General features: G+C 36.9%; 1 protein-coding gene across 2 annotated transcripts in view; it reads right to left on the bottom strand.

Annotated features, from left to right (window-relative positions):
* Positions 1-2,529: 2,529 nt before the first annotated feature.
* The window catches only part of DCN (decorin), a 39,748-nt gene continuing 22,130 nt past the window's right edge, over positions 2,530-20,147 (bottom strand). For both annotated transcript variants that reach the window (XM_084878840.1, XM_084878839.1), the window contains exons 4-8: positions 18,200-18,413; positions 17,280-17,393; positions 12,513-12,606; positions 9,869-10,007; positions 2,530-2,927 (exon numbers count right to left, since the gene is read on the bottom strand). In XM_084878840.1, coding sequence (XP_084734966.1) covers positions 2,733-2,927; positions 9,869-10,007; positions 12,513-12,606; positions 17,280-17,393; positions 18,200-18,413 — 756 coding nt within the window. In that variant the 3' untranslated portion in view covers positions 2,530-2,732. The remainder of the gene's footprint in view (positions 2,928-9,868; positions 10,008-12,512; positions 12,607-17,279; positions 17,394-18,199; positions 18,414-20,147) is intronic.

Below are 20,147 nucleotides of genomic sequence, written 5' to 3'. Positions count from 1 at the left end.
TCTGTGAAATGGGAATAGAATATTCTTATGGGATTTTTGTGATAAATAAATACCTGGTCCAAAAAGAGCCTAGCACAGAAGATGGCAGTTTGTATATCCTGAAAAAACTCTAGAAACAAATATCTATTGTTGTTTTCATTTTTCCACTAGGAGCTATGTATAGCTTATTGAATGAATGAATGAATAAATGAATGAATGAACAAATTATGCTAAATCAATAATTAGCCTTCCTTGTTACTGCCTGATACAAGGCTATGAATAAATATCACTAATAAAATAATTTCATGAAAGTCCAGCTAAGTTAAATAGCTAATACATAGCTCTGTACATTTGTGGCAGTAACTGGTAAAAAGAAAAATATGACTTTAAAAGCTTAGAGCTCTGTGCATCAATTCCCATGATTCTTATTATTCAAATATTATTTTTGTTTTCTGCCAAATTTTTACATAATACATAAATGACCATGTAGGTTTTCTGTTTATACTTTTTTAATATGAACAATTCTTATTTAAATGAGTAAACTCTGCTTTAGTCAAAGCCATTATAAAAATAACCTCGTGTTCAGAATGGAAAACCAGATTCAGCTAATCATCTGACAAAGTTTCATCAAATATATGCTTTTTTATTCATTAGGACCTCTGGTTAATACAGAAAAATCTAAAGTAACTGTGGTTCAGAAAATGTGCCTGGGATAACATATGATGTGAGTGTAACTCTTATCTTAGGCTGGTAGAATTTGTTCACTATCCCTACCATTATAATTAGAATGCTTGAGCTGGTTATTCCTCAAGTGCCTCAACCAGATCCATTTTCCTCTCTTCTCTGGCCTGCTCCAGGACAAGACTTTATCTACCTGGCTTTCTTCATGGTTATCTTTCCTTTAGGTTCGAACAGTGGGAGGATCTGTATTAGGAAAAGTAGATGTCCTGCTCAGTACCTCACCTCTGGCAGATGTTGTGTTCCTTCAGGGACGTGGCTCAGGAATGTCCTCCATAGCTGTCCTTTCACTTGGCTCCAGAAACATAATTTCTTCCCCTGTTCACTCGGCTATGTGGTGGGAATTGCTTTCCACCAGTGGCTAGTCTCTGGGTGCCTCACCATCCCTTGTTTGATGCAATAAACTCTGCACACCCTATAATAGTCCCTTCATAAAGTTATTTCCATGTGAATTCTCTGGCGGTAAATTCAGGTTTCTAGCAAATCCTGCCTTGTACAAAGAAACAGAGAAAAGGCTCTGTTGCCAGGTCTTTATCAGGTATTTAAATACAGGAAAGTTATTTCTACTAATTTAAGTTTACATTTCTACGAAATAGGAGTAAAAATATTTGCTCATTGACACTACAGTGTTGTGAAGTTTGTATGTAATAAGCAGAGAGAATCTCATGACTTTTCCTGGAAATATTGTGCTAATGTTCTTTCTGTCCCGAATGAAATAAATAATGGGGGAGATCTCTATTTTGCAACCATAAGAGAAGCCAGCGAGAAAATGCAGTGAAAGAACTGCTGAGACACTCAGATCAAACTGGAGCTAACGGTTCACCTAACAGCAGGACTATTTTGTATTGCTATTATTATTATTATTAATTATTATTTTTTAGTTTAGTTTAAAGCAGTTTGGATTCAGTTTTCAGTATATACAACCATAAAACATCCAACATTGTAGAAGAAACAAACTGTCTTCCCATGTTTACTTATTAGATGCTGATGGCATAAATACACTTTTTGATAAATATTTACTCTTGGTAAATCATCCCATTCCCTAGGCTTGTTGAATGGTCTGCTTTGATAGTTGTTTCTAAACTCTGCAGAAAAAATTCTAACATCAATAGAAGGTTTAACTAGATGCAATGAATATTTCTAATATGTCTAGTAATTATAGAAATATTCAGGTAAGTAGCCTAATTATATACATGGGAGTTTTAAAGCTGATTTAGTATCTTAGTAACTATAAAATATCAGTTTTCTAGACCACTCAGAAAAAGTCAGTTTTGTGTTTTATCAACGTGACATTGAATATAGATAACTTAAGTCACAAACACAAATGTTAAAGGGCAGGAGAAGAGTAAATATCTAAGAACTTGAAACAAGGTGCTATTTATATCAAGAAAGCAATGTCTACTTTTTAAGAAAATTAAGTTTAGGAAGGTTTACAATTACACTTTTATACCATAGTAATATTTTGAATGTGAACTTGTGAATTTATTTTTTTCAAAATAATGACAGCGAAAATTTTACATAGCCTATATTGAATTTACATATTCAAATGAGGCTTTTCCAGTAATAATGGGAATTAATACAAAGCTAGAGCTTTACTTTTGACTTTATGCCAAAGGTACTAATCATCCTATAAGTTACAGAAGATTGATTACTTTTAAAATTTAATTCCTTCTAAAAATTATTTTTTTTAAAAAAGACTTTACTAAATTTTGGACATACATATTTTCTTCAAATTCTATATTTAGTGAACTAATAATTATATGCAATAACTCAGTTAACATCAATAGAAAGCTTCAAAAAAGGATTCTGAAATGACAGGCAAAACTTTTTTTATTGTAGGCAGTCATTTTAACTGCACATTTGGCTTTATGCATGATAAGTCATGTGGGAAAAACATCCACATTGCAGTTAAAATTTCATTATATGGCTTTCATTTTCTTCTTTTTTTTTTCTTTTTTGAGCAATGGCATTAATGGGATTTTGTCAGGTTATAAAAATGAGGGCTTTGTTGGGAGTTACTTGTAGTTTCCTAGCTGAATGGCAGATCGCACATAGACACATCGGAAGGTGGCTGGCCGAATCTCCCAGTACTTAACTGGGTTGCTGAAAAGGCTCACTCCTGAATAAGAAGCCTTTTTGGTGTTGTATCCAGGTGGGCAGAAGTCATTAGTTCCAACTGCAGTGATGTTGTTGTTATGAAGATAGACAACCTGCAACATAAATAACAGAAAACAGTTATTTTCCTCTGAATATATTGAGGCTCTTCAAGTAAATACTTTTTTTTTTCCCTCTCAGTATTTTCATCCTTCAGTTTAAATACTGTAATACTTCTTAAACTAAAATTTTGATTTCTCTCTTTGTTTTAAAACTTGCTTTTCCCTTCCTTAGTCTCCTCATTTTGGTATATGGTATCTCAATCTTTTCAGATGCTCAGTCTAAAAACATTGTCATTATCCTATCTCTGTCCTTTCACTTATACTCTCTGCCCAACCATCAACCAATCCTTCTGCTTTACATGTAAAATATATCTATATCTATATCTATATCTATATCTATATCTATATCTATATCTATATAATCCAGTTCTTCTCCCCAAGTCTACTCCCAAATCCTTTTTTAAAGCTGCCTTATCTTCTGTGTTATTGAAGTTGCACAGATTGTTCTTCCTGCTTCCTCTTTTGCCTTCCTAAAGTCTGTTCTTTCTTTTCTTTTCTTTTTCTTTAGTTCACAAAGCAATTACTTTTAAAACAAAGCCAATTTATATCTTCTTTGTATTCATATCCCACTGGATTCTCATGTCATGCAGAATAAAATCCAAAGTTCTCACATTGGCATCCAAATCCTACATGATCTGATATCCTTATGCTCTGACCTCATCTCCCTTCAGGGTGGTTCAATTTAACCACCCTGGCCTACTTCCTTCTCTAATATAAAAGGCACTAGAGGCCCGGTGCATGAAATTGTGCATGGGAGAAGGAGTGTCCCTCAGCTCAGCCCGCACCCTCTCCAATCTGGGACCCCTTTAGGGATGTCTGACTGGCGGTGGGATAAGGCCTAAACAAGCAGTTGGACATTGCTCTCACAATCCAGGACTGCTGGCTCCAGACCACTTGCCTGCCTGACTGCCTGCCAGCCTGATCTCCCCTATCCACACCTTTGACAGCCTGAATGATGCCTAACTGCTCCCCTGAGAGCCCAATTGCCCCTAACTGCCCTCCCCTGCCGGCCTGGTCACCCTTAACTGCCCTTCCCTGCTGGTTGGATCATCCCCAACTGCCTTTCCCTGTAGACCTTGTCCCCCCAAACTGCCCTCCCCTGCAGGCCTGGCTCCCCCCAACTGCCTTCCCCTGCAGGTCTGGGTCCCCACTAACTGTCCTCCCTTGCAGGCCATCTAGTGGTGACCATCTTATGTCCGCGAGGGGGCAGCCATCTTTGACCACATTGGGATAGCCATGTTATGTGTTGGAGTGACGGTCAATTTGCATATTACTCTTTTATTAGATAAGATGGTTCCTCCTCCAAGCCAGCATGCATTGCTTCTTCCACCTGCAATAACCCTCTCCAAGCTGTCTGTCAGGCTTACTTCCTCATGTAATTAATTTCCCCTTAGCAGGAAAGTCTTCCCCAAACACCCCATTCTGCCATTTTCTATTGCTATTACACTTTTTTTTTTTTACTTTTCTTTATAGCAATTATCACTATAGAGAACTCTATGTATTTATTTTGATTTTTGTCTGTTTTCCTCATATAGAATAAAAGCTCCATTAAAAGAAAAACCTTTTCTATTTTGTTCATGACTTTTATAGGGATGGTGTGGAATTTTTAGATCAACTAATGGATAACTTTTATCTTGATAATATCGAGTCTCCTAATTAACAAGCATGTAATATCTCTATTTTATCTTCTTTAATTTTTTATAATTAAAGTCCTAATATACTATTTTAGTAGGAATGAATAAGTTGATTCTAAAATTACATGGAAATACAAAACACACACACACACACAAAAAAAAAAAAAAAAAAACAACAAACAAACAAACAAGCAAAAAAAACCAAAAGTAGCCAAAACAATTTTGGGAAACTAAAATAAAATTAGAGAACCTTCACTCCCAATTTCAAAACATAATGAAAAGCTAAAGTAATCAAAGGTGTATGCCTGAATGGTGTGGCTTAGACTTTGAGCATTAGACCCAGGAATTAATAGGTTGCCTGTTTGATTCCCGGCCAGGGTACATGCCCAGGTTGCTGGCTCAATCCCAGTAGGGGGCATGCAGGAGGCAGCCAGTTGATGATGTTCATCTCTCCTTGATGTTTCTATCTCTCTATCCCTTTATCTTCCTCTCTTTCTAAAAAAAATCAATGGCAACATACTTTTTAAAATAGGTGTACTAGCAAACAAAATGTATCATACCCATTTTGGAATGCTCTTTACCAGTGAACATGAAAGTGTAATAGATGCTATGAAGTGGATGTCCTAAAATCATTATGATACCTTAAAAAAGCCAGACACCACAGCCACACATTGTTATGATTACATTTACATAAAATGTCCATAAAAGGCAAATTCATAGAGACAGAAAGAAGATTAATGATTTCCTGTGTCTGAGGATGAGATTCAGAACTGACTAGATATTAAGAAAATATTTTGAGGTTAATAGAAATGTTCTGAAACTGGATTGTGTTGATGTTGATCAACTATATAATCCTCTATAATAAAGAGGTAATATGCAAATTGACCATCACACCCTAAAAGATGGCTGCCTACAACCAGGCCGGCAAGGGGGTTAGTGAGGGACAACCAAACTACCGAACAGCAGGCTATGTGGTGTGACCAGGCCGGCAGAGTGGGGCAGTGGGGAATGACCAGGCCTATAGGAATGGCAGGAGGAGTGACCAGGCCAGCATGGCAGGGGGAGCAGTTAGGAGTGAACAGGCAGGCAGGCAGGTGAATGATTAGGAGCCAGTGGTCCAGGATTGTGAGACGGATGTCTGACTGCTGATTTAGGCCTGATCCCGAGGAGTCCCAGATTGAAGAGGGTGCAGGCTGGGCTGAGGGAATCCCACCCCGCCCTTGCACAAATTTCATGTATTGGGCCTCTAGTTAAACTATAAACTTATAGAAAAAGAAGTAGGTTGGTTGAAATCACATGGTGCCTATAAGAAAAAAGATAAAATGAACATATGAACAAACTATTAGATATGGAAAACCAAAAGTGAGGGCAATTGAATGCGGGACCCTGTGTGAAAGTCTATGATAGTTGTTGATACTCAAAGACTTCAAACTACGTAGCATATTTTATATATTTTCCCCTGTGATCCACAATAGGAAACATTATATATTGAGGTTCAATACATATACCTCAGTATATATGAAACAATTTTTTAAATATTTAGCATGACAGTGATTTTTATATTAGATTTATTCTATTCTATCCCATCTCATCCCATCACATTTCATAAATGTTCTTAAAAAAACCATGAAACTGAATATATGAATGTATTTAGACTAACATTTAAAATAGAGCAATCAAGAAGCTGAGAATGATTATAAAAATCAAAACAAAACAAAACAAAACCCACCACCAACTAAAATCCTAATATTAACAATGGTATCTATTCTTATTAGGTCTTCCAAAAGACCTGGTTTTACTTGTGGTTTCAAACCTGCTTACTCACTTCTCTACCATCACCAAGCACCCACTGAAAAAGATTAGCATAAAATTATAGAAATTGTTATATATTAATTTAATATGAAGTTTTTGTCACAACTCATTTGAAAATATCAGTAAATTATTGATATAATTGATAACAGAGTAAAAGTTAAATCTATTTTGAATCCCCAAGTAATAAAGTTGAGATACTAGATTATCTAAAGGGCAACTTTGTAAAATTGTTTTACCATAACATAGTGTCAGTATCAAGTTTTAGTTTCTGAATCACCAAAGTTGGATGAAGTACCTATGTAAATCTCTGAAACAATTTAATGCTCTATTACCACAGCGGGTGATTGAACCATGTCCTCTTATCCTTTTGAGGATTAACTTGATAATTTATATAAAGTTAATTCAATCACATTGCTACATAGACATTCCCTTTTGACCTATATGATATACGCTGAAGCTAAAAGTTAAAAATAATATTTTATTTCATATCTGTGCATCATAGATTATATCATCTTCTCTAACCAATATATGTTATCACATTTATCAGTGACTTGAAAGTATCTACCTCAGAAAAAATATTACTTTCTGGAATCAAGCATTATAGTAAGTTCAAGGCAATAGCCTTAATTAAAAAAAAAAATAATCATTTGAAGCAATCTATCTATCTATATATATATATATATATATAAAGGCTAAGGGTCCAACTGACCAGTAGCTATGAAACACACTGATCAATGCAGGAGCTGGCATGACACACCCTGGCCATTTAAAAATAAATAGCACCACAGACCAGGCACCAAGAAACCAGCACTCGGCTTCCTCCAAGTGAGACACAGGCCCCGCCACCCCCACAGAGTGACACCCCACCAAATCGCAACCAATGCTGCCAAGATGCCATGGTGCAGAATGCAGCCCACAGGTCAGCCTAGTTCAGAAACAGTGGCTGTGGGTAATGACGTCATGTAGCAAAACCTGGCTTCCTCTCCCTAGGGACTAGCCTCCTTGGAGTTTCTTCTTTCCAGAAACATGACTTGCTTTATAGCCAGTTGCAAACATTTTACACTTTAACCAAATATCCATGAAGCATTTTCCTGTTCCTCATATCATTTGATCCTCACAAAACTCCTGGAGTAGATAGGAGACTCAGTAGAATCCTTTTTTTTTTTTTTTTTTTTTTTAATATTTTTATTGATTTTTTTTACAGAGAGGAAGAGAGAGGGACAGAGAGTTAGAAACATCAATGAGAGAGAATCATTGATCAGCTGCCTCTTGCACACCCTCTACCAGGGATGCGCCCCCGACCAAGATACATGCCCTTGACTGAAATCGAACCTGGGACTTTTCAGTCCACAGGCCGACGCTCTGTCAACTGAGCCAAACTGGTTTCGGCTAGAATCCTTTTTTTTTTTTTTTTTTTTTTTCCATTAACTGGAAAATGGAGTTTTAGAAAGTTTAGAAACTTGACCCAACTGAAAAGAAGTAAGAAATAGCAGATCTTTAAAGTGAGTTCACGTTTTCTCACTGTATAGATTATAGGGAAACGCTGCTACAGTTCAATATTTTACCCTTTGTTATTCTTGCATGAGCTACAATAATAATCCACTTCATGTTGATATTTACTGCTGTGTTGCTGACAATTACTTGAAAGAGAAGTTGAGGTGCTTCAACTGGGCTGAAAAATCTTTAGCTAAAGCAGAAAGCAGGCCTAATCACCCAAGTTTATTCTATATACTAGAAGCCTGATGCATGAAATTCATGTGGGGGTAAGGGGGTGTCCTTCAGCCCAGCCTGCACCCTCTCCAATCTTGGACCCCTCGAGGGATGTCCGACTACCCATTTAGACCCGATCCTGGTGGGAACTGGCCTAAATGAGCAGTCAGACATCCCTCTCACAATCCAGGACTGCTGGCTCCCAACTGCTCTCATGCCTTCCTTTCTGATTGCCCCTAACTGCTTTTGCCTGCCAGCCTGATCAACCCCTAACCACTAAGGGTCCAACTGACCAGTAGCTATGAAACACACTGATCAACACACTGATCATCACTCAATGCAGGAGCTGGCATGACACACCCTGGCCATTAAAAAATAAATGGCACCACGGACCAGGCACCAAGAAACCAGCACTCGGCTTCCTCCAAGTGAGACACAGTCCCCACCACCCCCGCAGAGTGACAGCCCACCATGCTGCCAAGATGCCATGGTGCAGAATGCAGCCCACAGGCCCCCACCCATGCCAGCCTGATTGATGTCTAATTGCTCCTCTGCCAGCCTGTTTGCCCCAAATTCCCTCCTCTGTCAGCCTGGTCACCCCTATCTGCCCTCCCTTTCAGGCCTGGTCCCTCCCAACTTTCCTCCCCTGCTGGACATCTTGTGGTGGCCATCTTGTATCCACATAGGGACAGGATCTTTGACCACATGGGGGCAGCCATCTTGTATATTGGAGTGATGGTCAATCTGCATATTATTCTTTTATTAGATAGGACAGAGGCCTGTGCATGGGTGGGAGCCAGCTGGTTTGCCCTGAAGGATATCCTGGATCAGGGTTGGGGTTCCATTGGGGCATGGGGCGGCCTGGGCAAGGAGCCTGTGGTGGTTTGCAAGGCTGGCCATGCCCCCTGGCGACCCAAGCAGAGGCCCTGGTATCTGGGGTTTATTTATCTTCTATAATTAAAACGTGTAGCCTTAAGAGGAGGCGGGGGCCAACCAGCTTGTACAGAAAGCTTGGCTTCTTCCATCGCCAGGGAAACCCAAGTTTCCCTCCTGTCCTCTCTGTGGCTACAGCCATCTTGTTTGGGTTAATTTGCAAACTCACTCCTGACTGACTAGTCTGCGTGGCTTGTGGGTGTAGGGGAGTGATGGCTAATTTGCATATTACTCTTTTATTAGATAGGATACTAGAGACCTTGTGCATAAAATGTGTGCATGGCTAGTCTGGGCCAATTGGAGCCTTCTGACCGCCAGCCAGGGCCTTCCTTCCCCAGCTGCCAGCGTCCAGCCAGGGCCTTCCTCCCCCAGCTTCCAGCTGCTGGCTAGGGCTTTCCTTCATTCCCCTGATGGTCAGCGCACATCATAGTAAGCGATCAAACTTCTGGTCTCCGGGTTGAACTTCTGGGGGACACTTTGCATATTAACCTTTTATACATATAGATAAAAGGCTAAGTTGACTGGCACATGCATGGTACCTATAAAGCTCCAACTGGTGCCAATCGCACACATGTGTTTTAATCTATCATTGTTGATTATGCATTTGTTTGACACTTCCATTATAGAGAAAGGGTGAATAGAAATATTAAAATATTTCTTCTAATTAATTGCCTTTCAATGTCCATGTATCCATTCACTGGGACTAGTATTTTATAAAACTAGAATGACTATTTATGTGGAAACTTAGCAAAATAATTTCTAAGCAGAGCTTCCCACCTCTGGCATCCCAGTGAAGAAGCTTTGCTTACTAGATGTTATTTGCAATAGTTAGTGGCACTGCATTACCTGGATGTACTTATGTTCACCCAGCCCACCAGGCACTTTGATAAGCTTGTTGTTGTTTAAGTGAAGTTCTCTCAAGTGAGGAGTGTTGGCCAGAGAGCCATTGTCAACAGCAGAGATGCTGTTGAAGCTCAGTCCCAACCTGCAACAGAAAAGAGAAAACAAGGGCATTGACCACACATGGATGCCTTCTCACAGGCATGTGATTAACTGAGTCACATAAAAGGGCATTTTTCAGTTTTGCATTTACTCTTCCCTCTGTTTAGAGTGTGTTTTTTTCCCCCTCAAATTTCCTTAACTTGGACAAAGCCCAGTTTTTCTGAAGATTTCAGGTTAGAGTTACCCTCTTTAAAATTCCTCTGACAGTTACAGACTGAATTGGTACCTCAGTGAAAAATGCTCAAATGCTGTCACCTTCTTGTAAAACTCAAAGGATTGTGTATTTGTATGTCTTTCTTTAGCAAAGGGACTGTTTTGTATATTCAGTACTAGCATAGAGCTTGAAATAATCAATAAATAGCCATTAAGGTGATTCCTCCATATAATGAACATAGTGGATTCATTTGAGAAAAAAATAAAATAAATACTATTATCATTTTGGTTATGATGGAAATTAAGCAATTGTAAATTTAGCACATAAATTTATTTGTTGGAAATAAAATATACAGGGTTCTAATGAGTCAATGAACCTACCTTCCAGAAAGATTAGCATAATTTGTATCTTATACTATTTAGGAAGAATACTTCAATGACCATCTGTTTCTGTCAGAATGTGCCTGGTCCCAACATCCCTGGTTTCTGACTTTGATCTCTGGCCTAAATCTCTAGAGATTAGACAATAAGATATTGGAATAAATCCAGAAAGCTCCAAGGGAGAGAAAGAGGAAGAATATACTGGGTTTCTTTAAATGCCATGAAGGAGACGTGGGCACATTTTATAGGATAGTTTCTGCTTGCCTTTAGCTAGTTCTGACTTTTGAGCCCATTTAAGATTTAGATGCTGGCTTAGGTAACCAAAGTCTCTCAATTTGAACCATGATTTGGTAGTTGAAATAACTGAGATTAAAATATACTGATTTTAGGCAATTGATAGCAGAGATGGTTTATTTTAGCTATAGAGCCTTAACATGGAATATTGACTCAGAATATTTTTGTTCTCCATTAGTCTTAGGCATTTGTCTCTTATTTCTAGCTTTTTTCTTTTTTTTATTTCAAAATCTTATCTCCTATTTCTTATAATATTCTAAATCCCATGTCCATTTTGGGATAACATATTTCTTAGAATGTGCTATCCCTAATAAGTTATTCAAGGAAACGTCAGTTTTTAAATAATTTACTTACGTATTTGAGAACCTAATATGTTCAAGATATTATCCTAGTTTGTGAGGGCAGGGGACACATAAGTAAAAAAATCCATGATTCTTTTTATTGAAGATTATCATACTTTGTAAGGGAGAGATGATGATGTAATAATACATATTGATATATATGATGACATGTGTGTGTGTGTGTGTGTGTGTGTGTGTGTAATAAAGGGAAATCTGTCTGAAAAAAAATCTTTTTTTTTTTACACACTATTTTCTCTCCCATTGTTCACAATATCTCATTGGAATACTTTTCCTGCAGCATGTTCCAATGTGTTTTGCAGCTGAAGAGATCAAATCAACAAAGAAAGGTGGATGATGCATACTATTTTGAAAAATACTTTCTACATTAGAAGTTGTATTTAAAATGGTTTTGATTAAAGGATTTCTTAGCATGTGCTCATCTTCAGCCCTCCATCCACTGGGTCATTGAAAAATATCCACAGAGATAGGAAAAGTTGCATTATATATCCACCCCATAGTAGATAGTTCTCAAAGATGAACTGAACATCCCACTGAATTCTATTTATTTATCTTCATAAAATTTACATACAAAAAGAGGAGCCAATTTGGCATATACCATGCTTCTCTGTAAGAACATCCAGCAATACATGTGGATCAAGAACAGAGTGCTCTTTGAAGACAACTGAAAGTTTTCCAGCACTCTTCTCTGTTTATTACTTAACCAGGTTGCAAATATATGAATGATTAAAATCAGGTTAAAAAGCAAGACAGGCATTAGTGATCATTTTATGGGGGTGGGAAGTAAAAAAGGGCCAGACATTTAAAAAATATTTTATACTACATTAATGGTTCAGAGACATTTTAAACCCTTCAGAATAAGCATTAGGGAATCTCATCATAACTAGTAGTATTCTAACTCTATAATGTAGTGTAAGATGTCCAATATTTATATATCCTGGTAGCTTTAATTTTAATGCATTTTTAAATTCTAACACTGTGTTATAATGTACTTAACCTTAAGAACATATTGAATGAACATACTGATTTAATTGAATGCCTTATAATAAGATATATCTTAATTTTTCAACAATAGGGTATTCATAAACTAAGAGGTTGATCTTGATTACACTAAGTATATGATTTCATTAGTGTTTATTTAACAGCAATGATTGGGATAGCTGAAGTCTGAGGTTGTTGTAAACAACAACAAAAATGTGGTACAGTAAAAAATCAATCATGTTTCTAAATCTGAGCCTGTGGGCACTAATATACCTAGCCATTATACTGAAAGAATGCTGTGAAAAAATATAAAGTATTACTTGGCCAAGTTATTCAGTCCTTTCAGGCTAGCTGCATCAACTTTGATGATTTTGTTGCCATCAAGATGTAATTCAGTAAGGGAGGGAGGAAGACCTGGAATATGGATACAAAATGTTAAATTAGCAGATAAGCATAATTTCTAAAAGACTTAACAGTTCCAAACAATTTGCTTTTCATCGTGTTCATTAGTTCTGTGTTTCCTTATGTTTCTTCATCCCTTTTAAAATAATACATGCTCTTGCAAGTAGTATGAGATGTCTTCACATTTCTCCTAGATTGATTTTATCAAAAACATGGACTGTGCTTATCATGTAGGAGATGTTTCCCTCTTATGAATTGCTAGGATATAATTGTGGAACTGCAGTGAAGCCCCGAATCTCATTAAGTGTTTACACCTTTGTTAATGGGCTAACACTATCATTGATAAACTGTAATTACTCTAACATGAAGTGATGAGTAGTTGAACTATTAAATGAAATTATATACTATACCAGAGCACCGGTGCACAAATTTGTGCATGGGTGGGGTCCCTCTGGGTGGCCTGCAGGGATTGGGCTGAAACTGTAGTCTAACTCTACTTGCAGCTCCTACTTGCCACTCCCATTCATCCTAGCCCCACTGTGCCTGCTGTGGGCTTGGGCCCAATCAGTCCTGATCGCCTTGGGCCCTGCATCTGGCCCCCTACTAAGGGGAGTGGCCGATGAGATAGGGCTGAAACCTGCTCTCCAACATACCCCAAGGGGTCTCAAATTGTGAGAGGACACAGACCAGGCTGAGGGACCTCACCAGAGCATGTTTGGCCCATCTCACTCAGTCCCAATTGGCAGGACCCCAGCAGCAAGCTAACCTAGCACTCAGAGCATCTACCCCCTGGTGGTCAGTGCATGTCATAGCAACTGGTTGACCAGTGACTGTCTGACCCCTGGTGGTCAGTGCATGTCATAGTGAGTGGTTGAGCTGCTTTAGCATATCATTAGCATATTATGCTTTGATTGATTGTTCAGTTTTGCCATTCAGCCTATTTGCATATTACCCTTTTAGTATATAGGATAAGTTAACTAATTATTTCATTAATGAGCATCATTATAAACTAACATTGATATCCTGGCTGCTGTTTCTCGGTTGAGCATTGTCCCATGCACTGAAGGGTCTCTGGTCCAATTCCCAGTCAGGGCACATGCCCATATGTGGGTTCTGTTCCCAATCACAGTACATACAGGACACAGCTAATCAACATTTCTCTTGCACATTGATGTTTCTCTCTCTCCCTCTAAAAAAAAAATCAGTAGCACATATTTATTTTAAAAATAAACACTAATTGATATATTGGCCTAATCTTAGTCAACTTTTCCATAGAAATATCAAATGCCTCAGGCAACATGGGTGTACAGAAAGAGCTAAAGCTTCCTTGAATTTTAAAAATCAGGACTGTTTCTATGTAGAAATGGAATGCAGAGGCCTCTAATCAAGTCATCTGCCATATGTTGCGCACCTGGGAAATCATTTTAGATCCAAAATATGTACTAAATCTCTAGTCAGAACTTCTTGAATGACTAGGAATTATAAAAATTTAATAATATAAATATAAAAGTTTAAATAATTTATTTTCATTTCCTTCAGCCATCTGAGGAGGTATTATGTTTTTATACAGCTTTTTAAAGAGCATATTGTCCCACTTACAACTACAAAGAAAACTGAAAATTGGTTGCATGTAGAACTAATGTCTGCTGATTTGAAAGTATTAGTTATTTGCCTAAGAACAGAAATGGAAAAATCACAGGTTATGTCTGGTCCAAAATTTTCATTGCATCCCACTGAATTTTATAAAGATTTGTCTATTTAATGTAAAAGTTTAGTCCATATTTGATTGAAAACAACTTAGTTTCTCTATATATGTGGAAGATGCTAAGGAAAGATTTTACTTACTGAATGTCTGTTGTGTACCAAACACTGACATTGGCACTTTTTCTAATTTAGCTCATTTAATTTTTTTCAATATTTATATTATTTTTCATTAGACCCATTTCATAGAGGAGGAAACAGAGATGCAAAGTTACAAGTGCTGTAGGCTATCTAGCAGCTAGGTAGGAATGTAATAAGTTCCCAGATAGCCCAAGGGAGTTAAAATAGCATGCTCTTAACTGAAAGAAATGAAATCACAATTGCATTATTCTGATCAATATGCATCAGGAAATCACAGTCACTCTTGAAATAAAGGATTTGAAACACCTGAATCTGCACAGAATAAATACATGTGGGTTTTTAAACAATTTCTATAAATAAAAAAGCAATGAATGCAAGTTTTTTCTTCCCTTTTACGGTGAAAAGATGTTTTTAAAATGTAGCCTCTCTAGAACACTAATTATCATCACATCTAAGTGTCTCCCTTTGGGGATGTCAGGTTCCCAAAAGGAAAGTTATAGCCAGGAAGAAGTATGACTGTGGAAGAAAACTTTGCTCAGGATAGAGATGTCAAATTCATAAAGAACATCATAGCCTTGGCATTGTAGCATTGAGCCAAAGAACCTATACTATAGTTACTTTATTTTTCCTTTCTATTTTCATTTTAAGACAAAACATACTGACATCTTCCTTTGAGCCAAATACTATGTGTGCCCATTACAAGTCTTGCATCTATTAATCCTCACAAATATTCATTCTCGGGATAGATGTCACCAATTTTATAGATAACAAAACTGGGGCTGTAGAGATGTACAATAATTAGCCTAAAGTCAGAGAGCAATTAAAAGGCTGAGTCAGGCCTCTCACTCAGGTTGGTCTAACTCAAGAGTAAATTTACAATCTCTCCATTCCACCCAACTGCCTGTGTCCATTAGTGATAAAAAAAAATAACATGTAGAAATTAAGACTTCCTGAAGGTTGGCGATATTCAGGCTGAAGAGTCTCAGCCTAAGAAAGACAGACTCATATGTTAGATACATACAATATATAAATATGCATGGAGACAGGGCTTAATATGACAGCAGAGTGAAATAGTCAAACACCAGAGCTCTGACAACCCCAGTTCTGATACTTCCCAGCTCCAAGACATTGATCACAATTTGCTTCATCTCTTTATGACTCATTTTCCTCATTTATACAACAGGTGTGAAAATAGTATTTACAGAGGATTGTTTTGAAATTCATCTAACAGAACCCATGATAGGCATTTGGATCAAGTGCTGAATAAAATGTAGTTACTATAATTGTAATGTTATTAAGTATTCTCAAATAAAAGCAAGATGAGAAAAGAGCACCTAGAATAGGGAAAGGACATAAGAAAGTCAAGAAAAATAGATGACTCAGTGATAAAAGTGTTACTGAGGGATATTTAGGAAGTTACATCAAGGACAGCAAAATCAAAGATTGTTCTTAAAGCAAACCATCTGATAGCATGAAGTAGTGGAATTTAAAGACCTGCACTTTAAATTCCAGCTACTCTACTTCACCTTCTACAGCTCTAAGGCTTTATACAAAATATAGATAGATAGATGATAGATAGGTAGATAGATAGATAGAGATATGGATAGATAAATTTATATGTATATAATAAAATATAACTACATAAATATAAATAAAATATATTAAATGTATATAATCCCTACACTGGGATAAAGATCACTATTACATGCAAAAAACCAGATACTCAACAGGAATGTGCTTTATGAACTGTAAATCAATCTCCCTTATCTATCTATGTATCTATCTACCCATCTATGCTAGTCGTTGTTATTATGAGTCAAAAACATCCTCTATAGTGAAAAGACTGTGGAGAGGGCAAGGGGTGGTATATGGAATATGCACTCTCAAGAGATGAAGTTTCCATGGAAGCAAAATAAAGGGTTATTGTTTCTGTGAGCAAGAAGCTACATTTTCTACCCAGTCAAAGAAAACGACATCTACATTGAGGAGGGACAGATTGAAAGGAAAATTTGAGACTCTAAAGGGGTTTTTGTGAGACTAAAGAATCTAAGACAGGGAAACTTATTTTTGATGACCTGATGCCTTTTCTGATTCACAAAGACTGGCTGATGCATCTCTCCTGGGTAGCCCTTCACAAAATGAGCTTATCCTATGACTGTGTGGTGACTGCTGTGTAACTGGCTTTGCTTCAGGCAATAAGCTCCTTGAAGGCAGGTAGTATATCCTATTCACTGGGTTGGAACTTTGACTAAGCAAAATGAGTGTTCAAATATTTTAAACTAAAACAACATAAAGTAATGAATTCACTCCTTATCTACATGCCAGATATTCTTCTATTTATTTAATGTTGAAACAATCCAATGAGGTGGATATTATTATTATTTTCACTTCACTAATAAATAAATTGAGGCACAGATTTTAATAACTTGCCCAAAGTCCCAGATATCCCTCTCTCGCCCTCTTCTCTCTTTTTGTTTGATTTCTTTGTTGATTAAGGAATGTTTCCTCATCCCCCCATTTCCTCTCTCTTTTTAAATAAAGTACTACTAAGGTGCTCTATTTCTTAAAATAGGTGTTCTTTTTTTCTTTGTGAAATCACAATTCTATCATGTAAAACCATGGTACATACATTAAGATACATCTTAGGAAAGACTTCACCTCTACAATGAGTCTAGATGGCCCAGTAGTCAGCCAAGCTCAGCAGAAACACTTCCAGGGATAGAAAATTTACTAGAAATAAGTTGTCCACTTGAGTAACCATTCAAATTTCTAAAATGCTCTCTTTTATGTATACAAGCTTTTGGATTTGGATGTTCAAATTGCTTTGGGGAATTTTCTATCACCTTGCGGGATGGCGGTTATGTTGGTGTCAGCAATGCGGATGTAGGAGAGCTTCTTCATTCCCTGGAAGGCTCCATTTTCAATCCCTGAGCTCTTCAGCGGGTTGCTGCCCAGTTCTATGAATGCAGTAAGCACAGAGCTTTTAGAGGACAATTTAAGACAGTTGCAAGTCTGAGTAGTGTCTGTTATAACAAAGAATTTACCAGAAATCTGATTCAATAACATCGTGACTGAAAAACAAAAGAGAAATGAAAACAATGCTCCTCAAAGGGATTGTAAAATCTGGTTAAAAAAAAAAAAATGGCCCTTACTAAAAGAAACAACAAATAACAACAACAAAAAACAAATATTTATGAAAGAGTAACAGTAAGAAAAACATTATTTAAGTTGCATACATAGCTTTGCCCAGAAGTCAACAAAAGCAAGTATTTACAAATTATGAGGCTATTACTTTCCTAAAATACATTAAAGATGTTGTTAAATAATTTAATCTAACATTTTGTAAGCCAATTATAAATAATAATTTTATAATTCTAGTGTTTTAATGCAAAACATTAGAACACATATTTTAAAGCAAATGATTTATATATGTTCAGAATAGCATTAATCCCCAAAATACAATAAATATGTATCACCAAATATCTCTAATGAAGTACTATTGAATTACATCCTGCATCTCAAATACAGTAGGGTAACTTCAGCTCTAGAGCTTTCTTTACATTTTAAGATCCCTAAGGACAAGAAATATAAAGATTGTAAGGCACAGATTCAAAATCCCATTTCTTCTGACCCTACTCCTGCCATTCCAATAAGTTTAAGACATGTACATTCTAACTATTTTACCTTCCTGCAACTAGGTTTACTTGAAATCTCTTAAGGTGAAGCGTGAATCCTGGTCTTAGAGTTATAAGAATACCCGTACCTATGACAATCATCTCGTTCAGTCCATTGAATACAGATTTTCGCACTTTGGCGATCTCGTTATCATGGGCACGAAGCTCCTGAAGAGTTTTGGGCATTTTTTCTGGCAATTCCTTCAGCTGATTCTTGGACAGATAGAGTCGTTCCAATTTCACCAAAGGTGTAAATGCTCCAGGGCTGATTTTGCTAATTTTGTTGTTGACAAGAATCAATGTCTATAGATAGGGGACAAAAACAACCTTTTCTTAATTCCAAAACTTTCCACACACATATATAAAACAAGTGTGTAGTCTATTCATTCCATTCATGGAACGAGCAGAGAAACCTGAAAAGCTGCAAGAAATCAGTAAAGATCAAGCAGATGTGATTCCTTTAAGAAGTGCATGAAGGTTTTCCCTGGCCTGTGTGGCTCAGGGTCGTAGGTTCAATTGAGTTGCAGGTTCACTCACCACCCCCATTTGGGATATGTGTGGGAGGCAACCACTCCATGTGTCTCTCTCACATCACATCAATATTTCTCTCTTTTCTCCTCCCCTTTCCTTCTACTCTCTCTGAAAAGCAATGGAAAGAATAACCTTAGGCGAGGATTAACAGCAACAAAAAAGTGTATGAAGACCTGAACATATATATATATATTTTTCTACATATAATATTTCTAAAGATTGAAGTTACTAGAATGATATAAGATACCCGAAAAGGCATCCATTCTTCAGTTTTCAACCTCTACATCCATCTTCATTAACTGTTGTAATAGATTCCACTACAAATCGTCATCAATCTATACTATCACCAGCAGTGCAAAACAGTAAAATTTTCTTGAAAATTCAAAATTTTAGATATAATCTGTTTCAAAAGTTTTTAAAATTAGTTCATTATATTATAGCTTGTTACTTTACTCTGAATTTTCTTGTCACTTGAAAACCTAAAAAATTTTCCATTCATTTACTATCATTTACTGTATTTGGGGGGAAGGGAAGGAATTGCCTGATCACAATGCTTCTCACTTTTAAAAAAATATATATTTTATTGATTTTTTACAGAGAAGAAGAGAGAGGGATAGACAGTTAGAAACATTGATGAGAGAGAATCATGGATCAGCTGCCTCTTGCACACCCCCTACTGGGGATGTGCCCGCAACCAAGGTACATGCCCTTGACCGGAATCAAACCCGGGACCCTTCAGTCGCAGGCTGATGCTCTATCCACCGAGCCAAACGGGTTTTGGCTGCTTCTCACTTTTATTAAATTTTAATAAATTTTAATAGCCAGTTAAGAGAATAAAGGTGTAGTTGATATGATATGCAGAGCATAAATATACTTTTCTTCTATTTTTTGCCCTTTTTAAATAAAACATTATATATGGCCAAGTATATTATTGATTTTGACAAATTTTTAAATTTCTGTTTCTGAGTTCTCCTAATATATGAAATTACTTCTTATTCATATACTTATAGCTATTTCCAAACCTATTTCTGGATTACCTAATTTTCTTTCAACAGTCTGTATGTCTAAGGATCCACCATTCTTATTTTAAGTCTCTTTATCAACTAATCCTAATTAAGAGGGTAATTTTATCAAGTTCTTTTTAACTCTTTCTTGTTGAGAGAATTACAGATGTCCCCTTTCTTTTGTCCTTGTCCCCCAACCCCTTGCTCCTGCCCCTTCATTTACAATTGTAGTACACTTTAAAAAAAAAAACAAAAAAAAAACACATGTTTTTATTGTTTTCAGAAAGGAAGGGAGAGGGAGAGAGGAGATAGAAACATTAATGATGAAAATCGTTGATTGGCTGCCTCCTGCACACCCCCTCCTAGAGACTGAACCTGCAACCCGGGCCTGTGCCCCTGACTGGAATCAAACCTGGAACCCTTCAGTACGCAGGCCAATGCTCTATCCACTGAGCCAAATGAGCTAGGGTTTGTAGGGACACAAAGGGAATTTGAGGAACAG

This window comes from Pipistrellus hanaki (genome assembly GCF_964339955.1).
Source record: "Pipistrellus hanaki genome assembly, chromosome: 3".
Lineage (NCBI taxonomy): Eukaryota > Metazoa > Chordata > Mammalia > Chiroptera > Vespertilionidae > Pipistrellus > Pipistrellus hanaki.
Note: the sequence above shows the minus strand (reverse complement) of the source record. Positions and strands in the feature narration are given on the sequence as shown.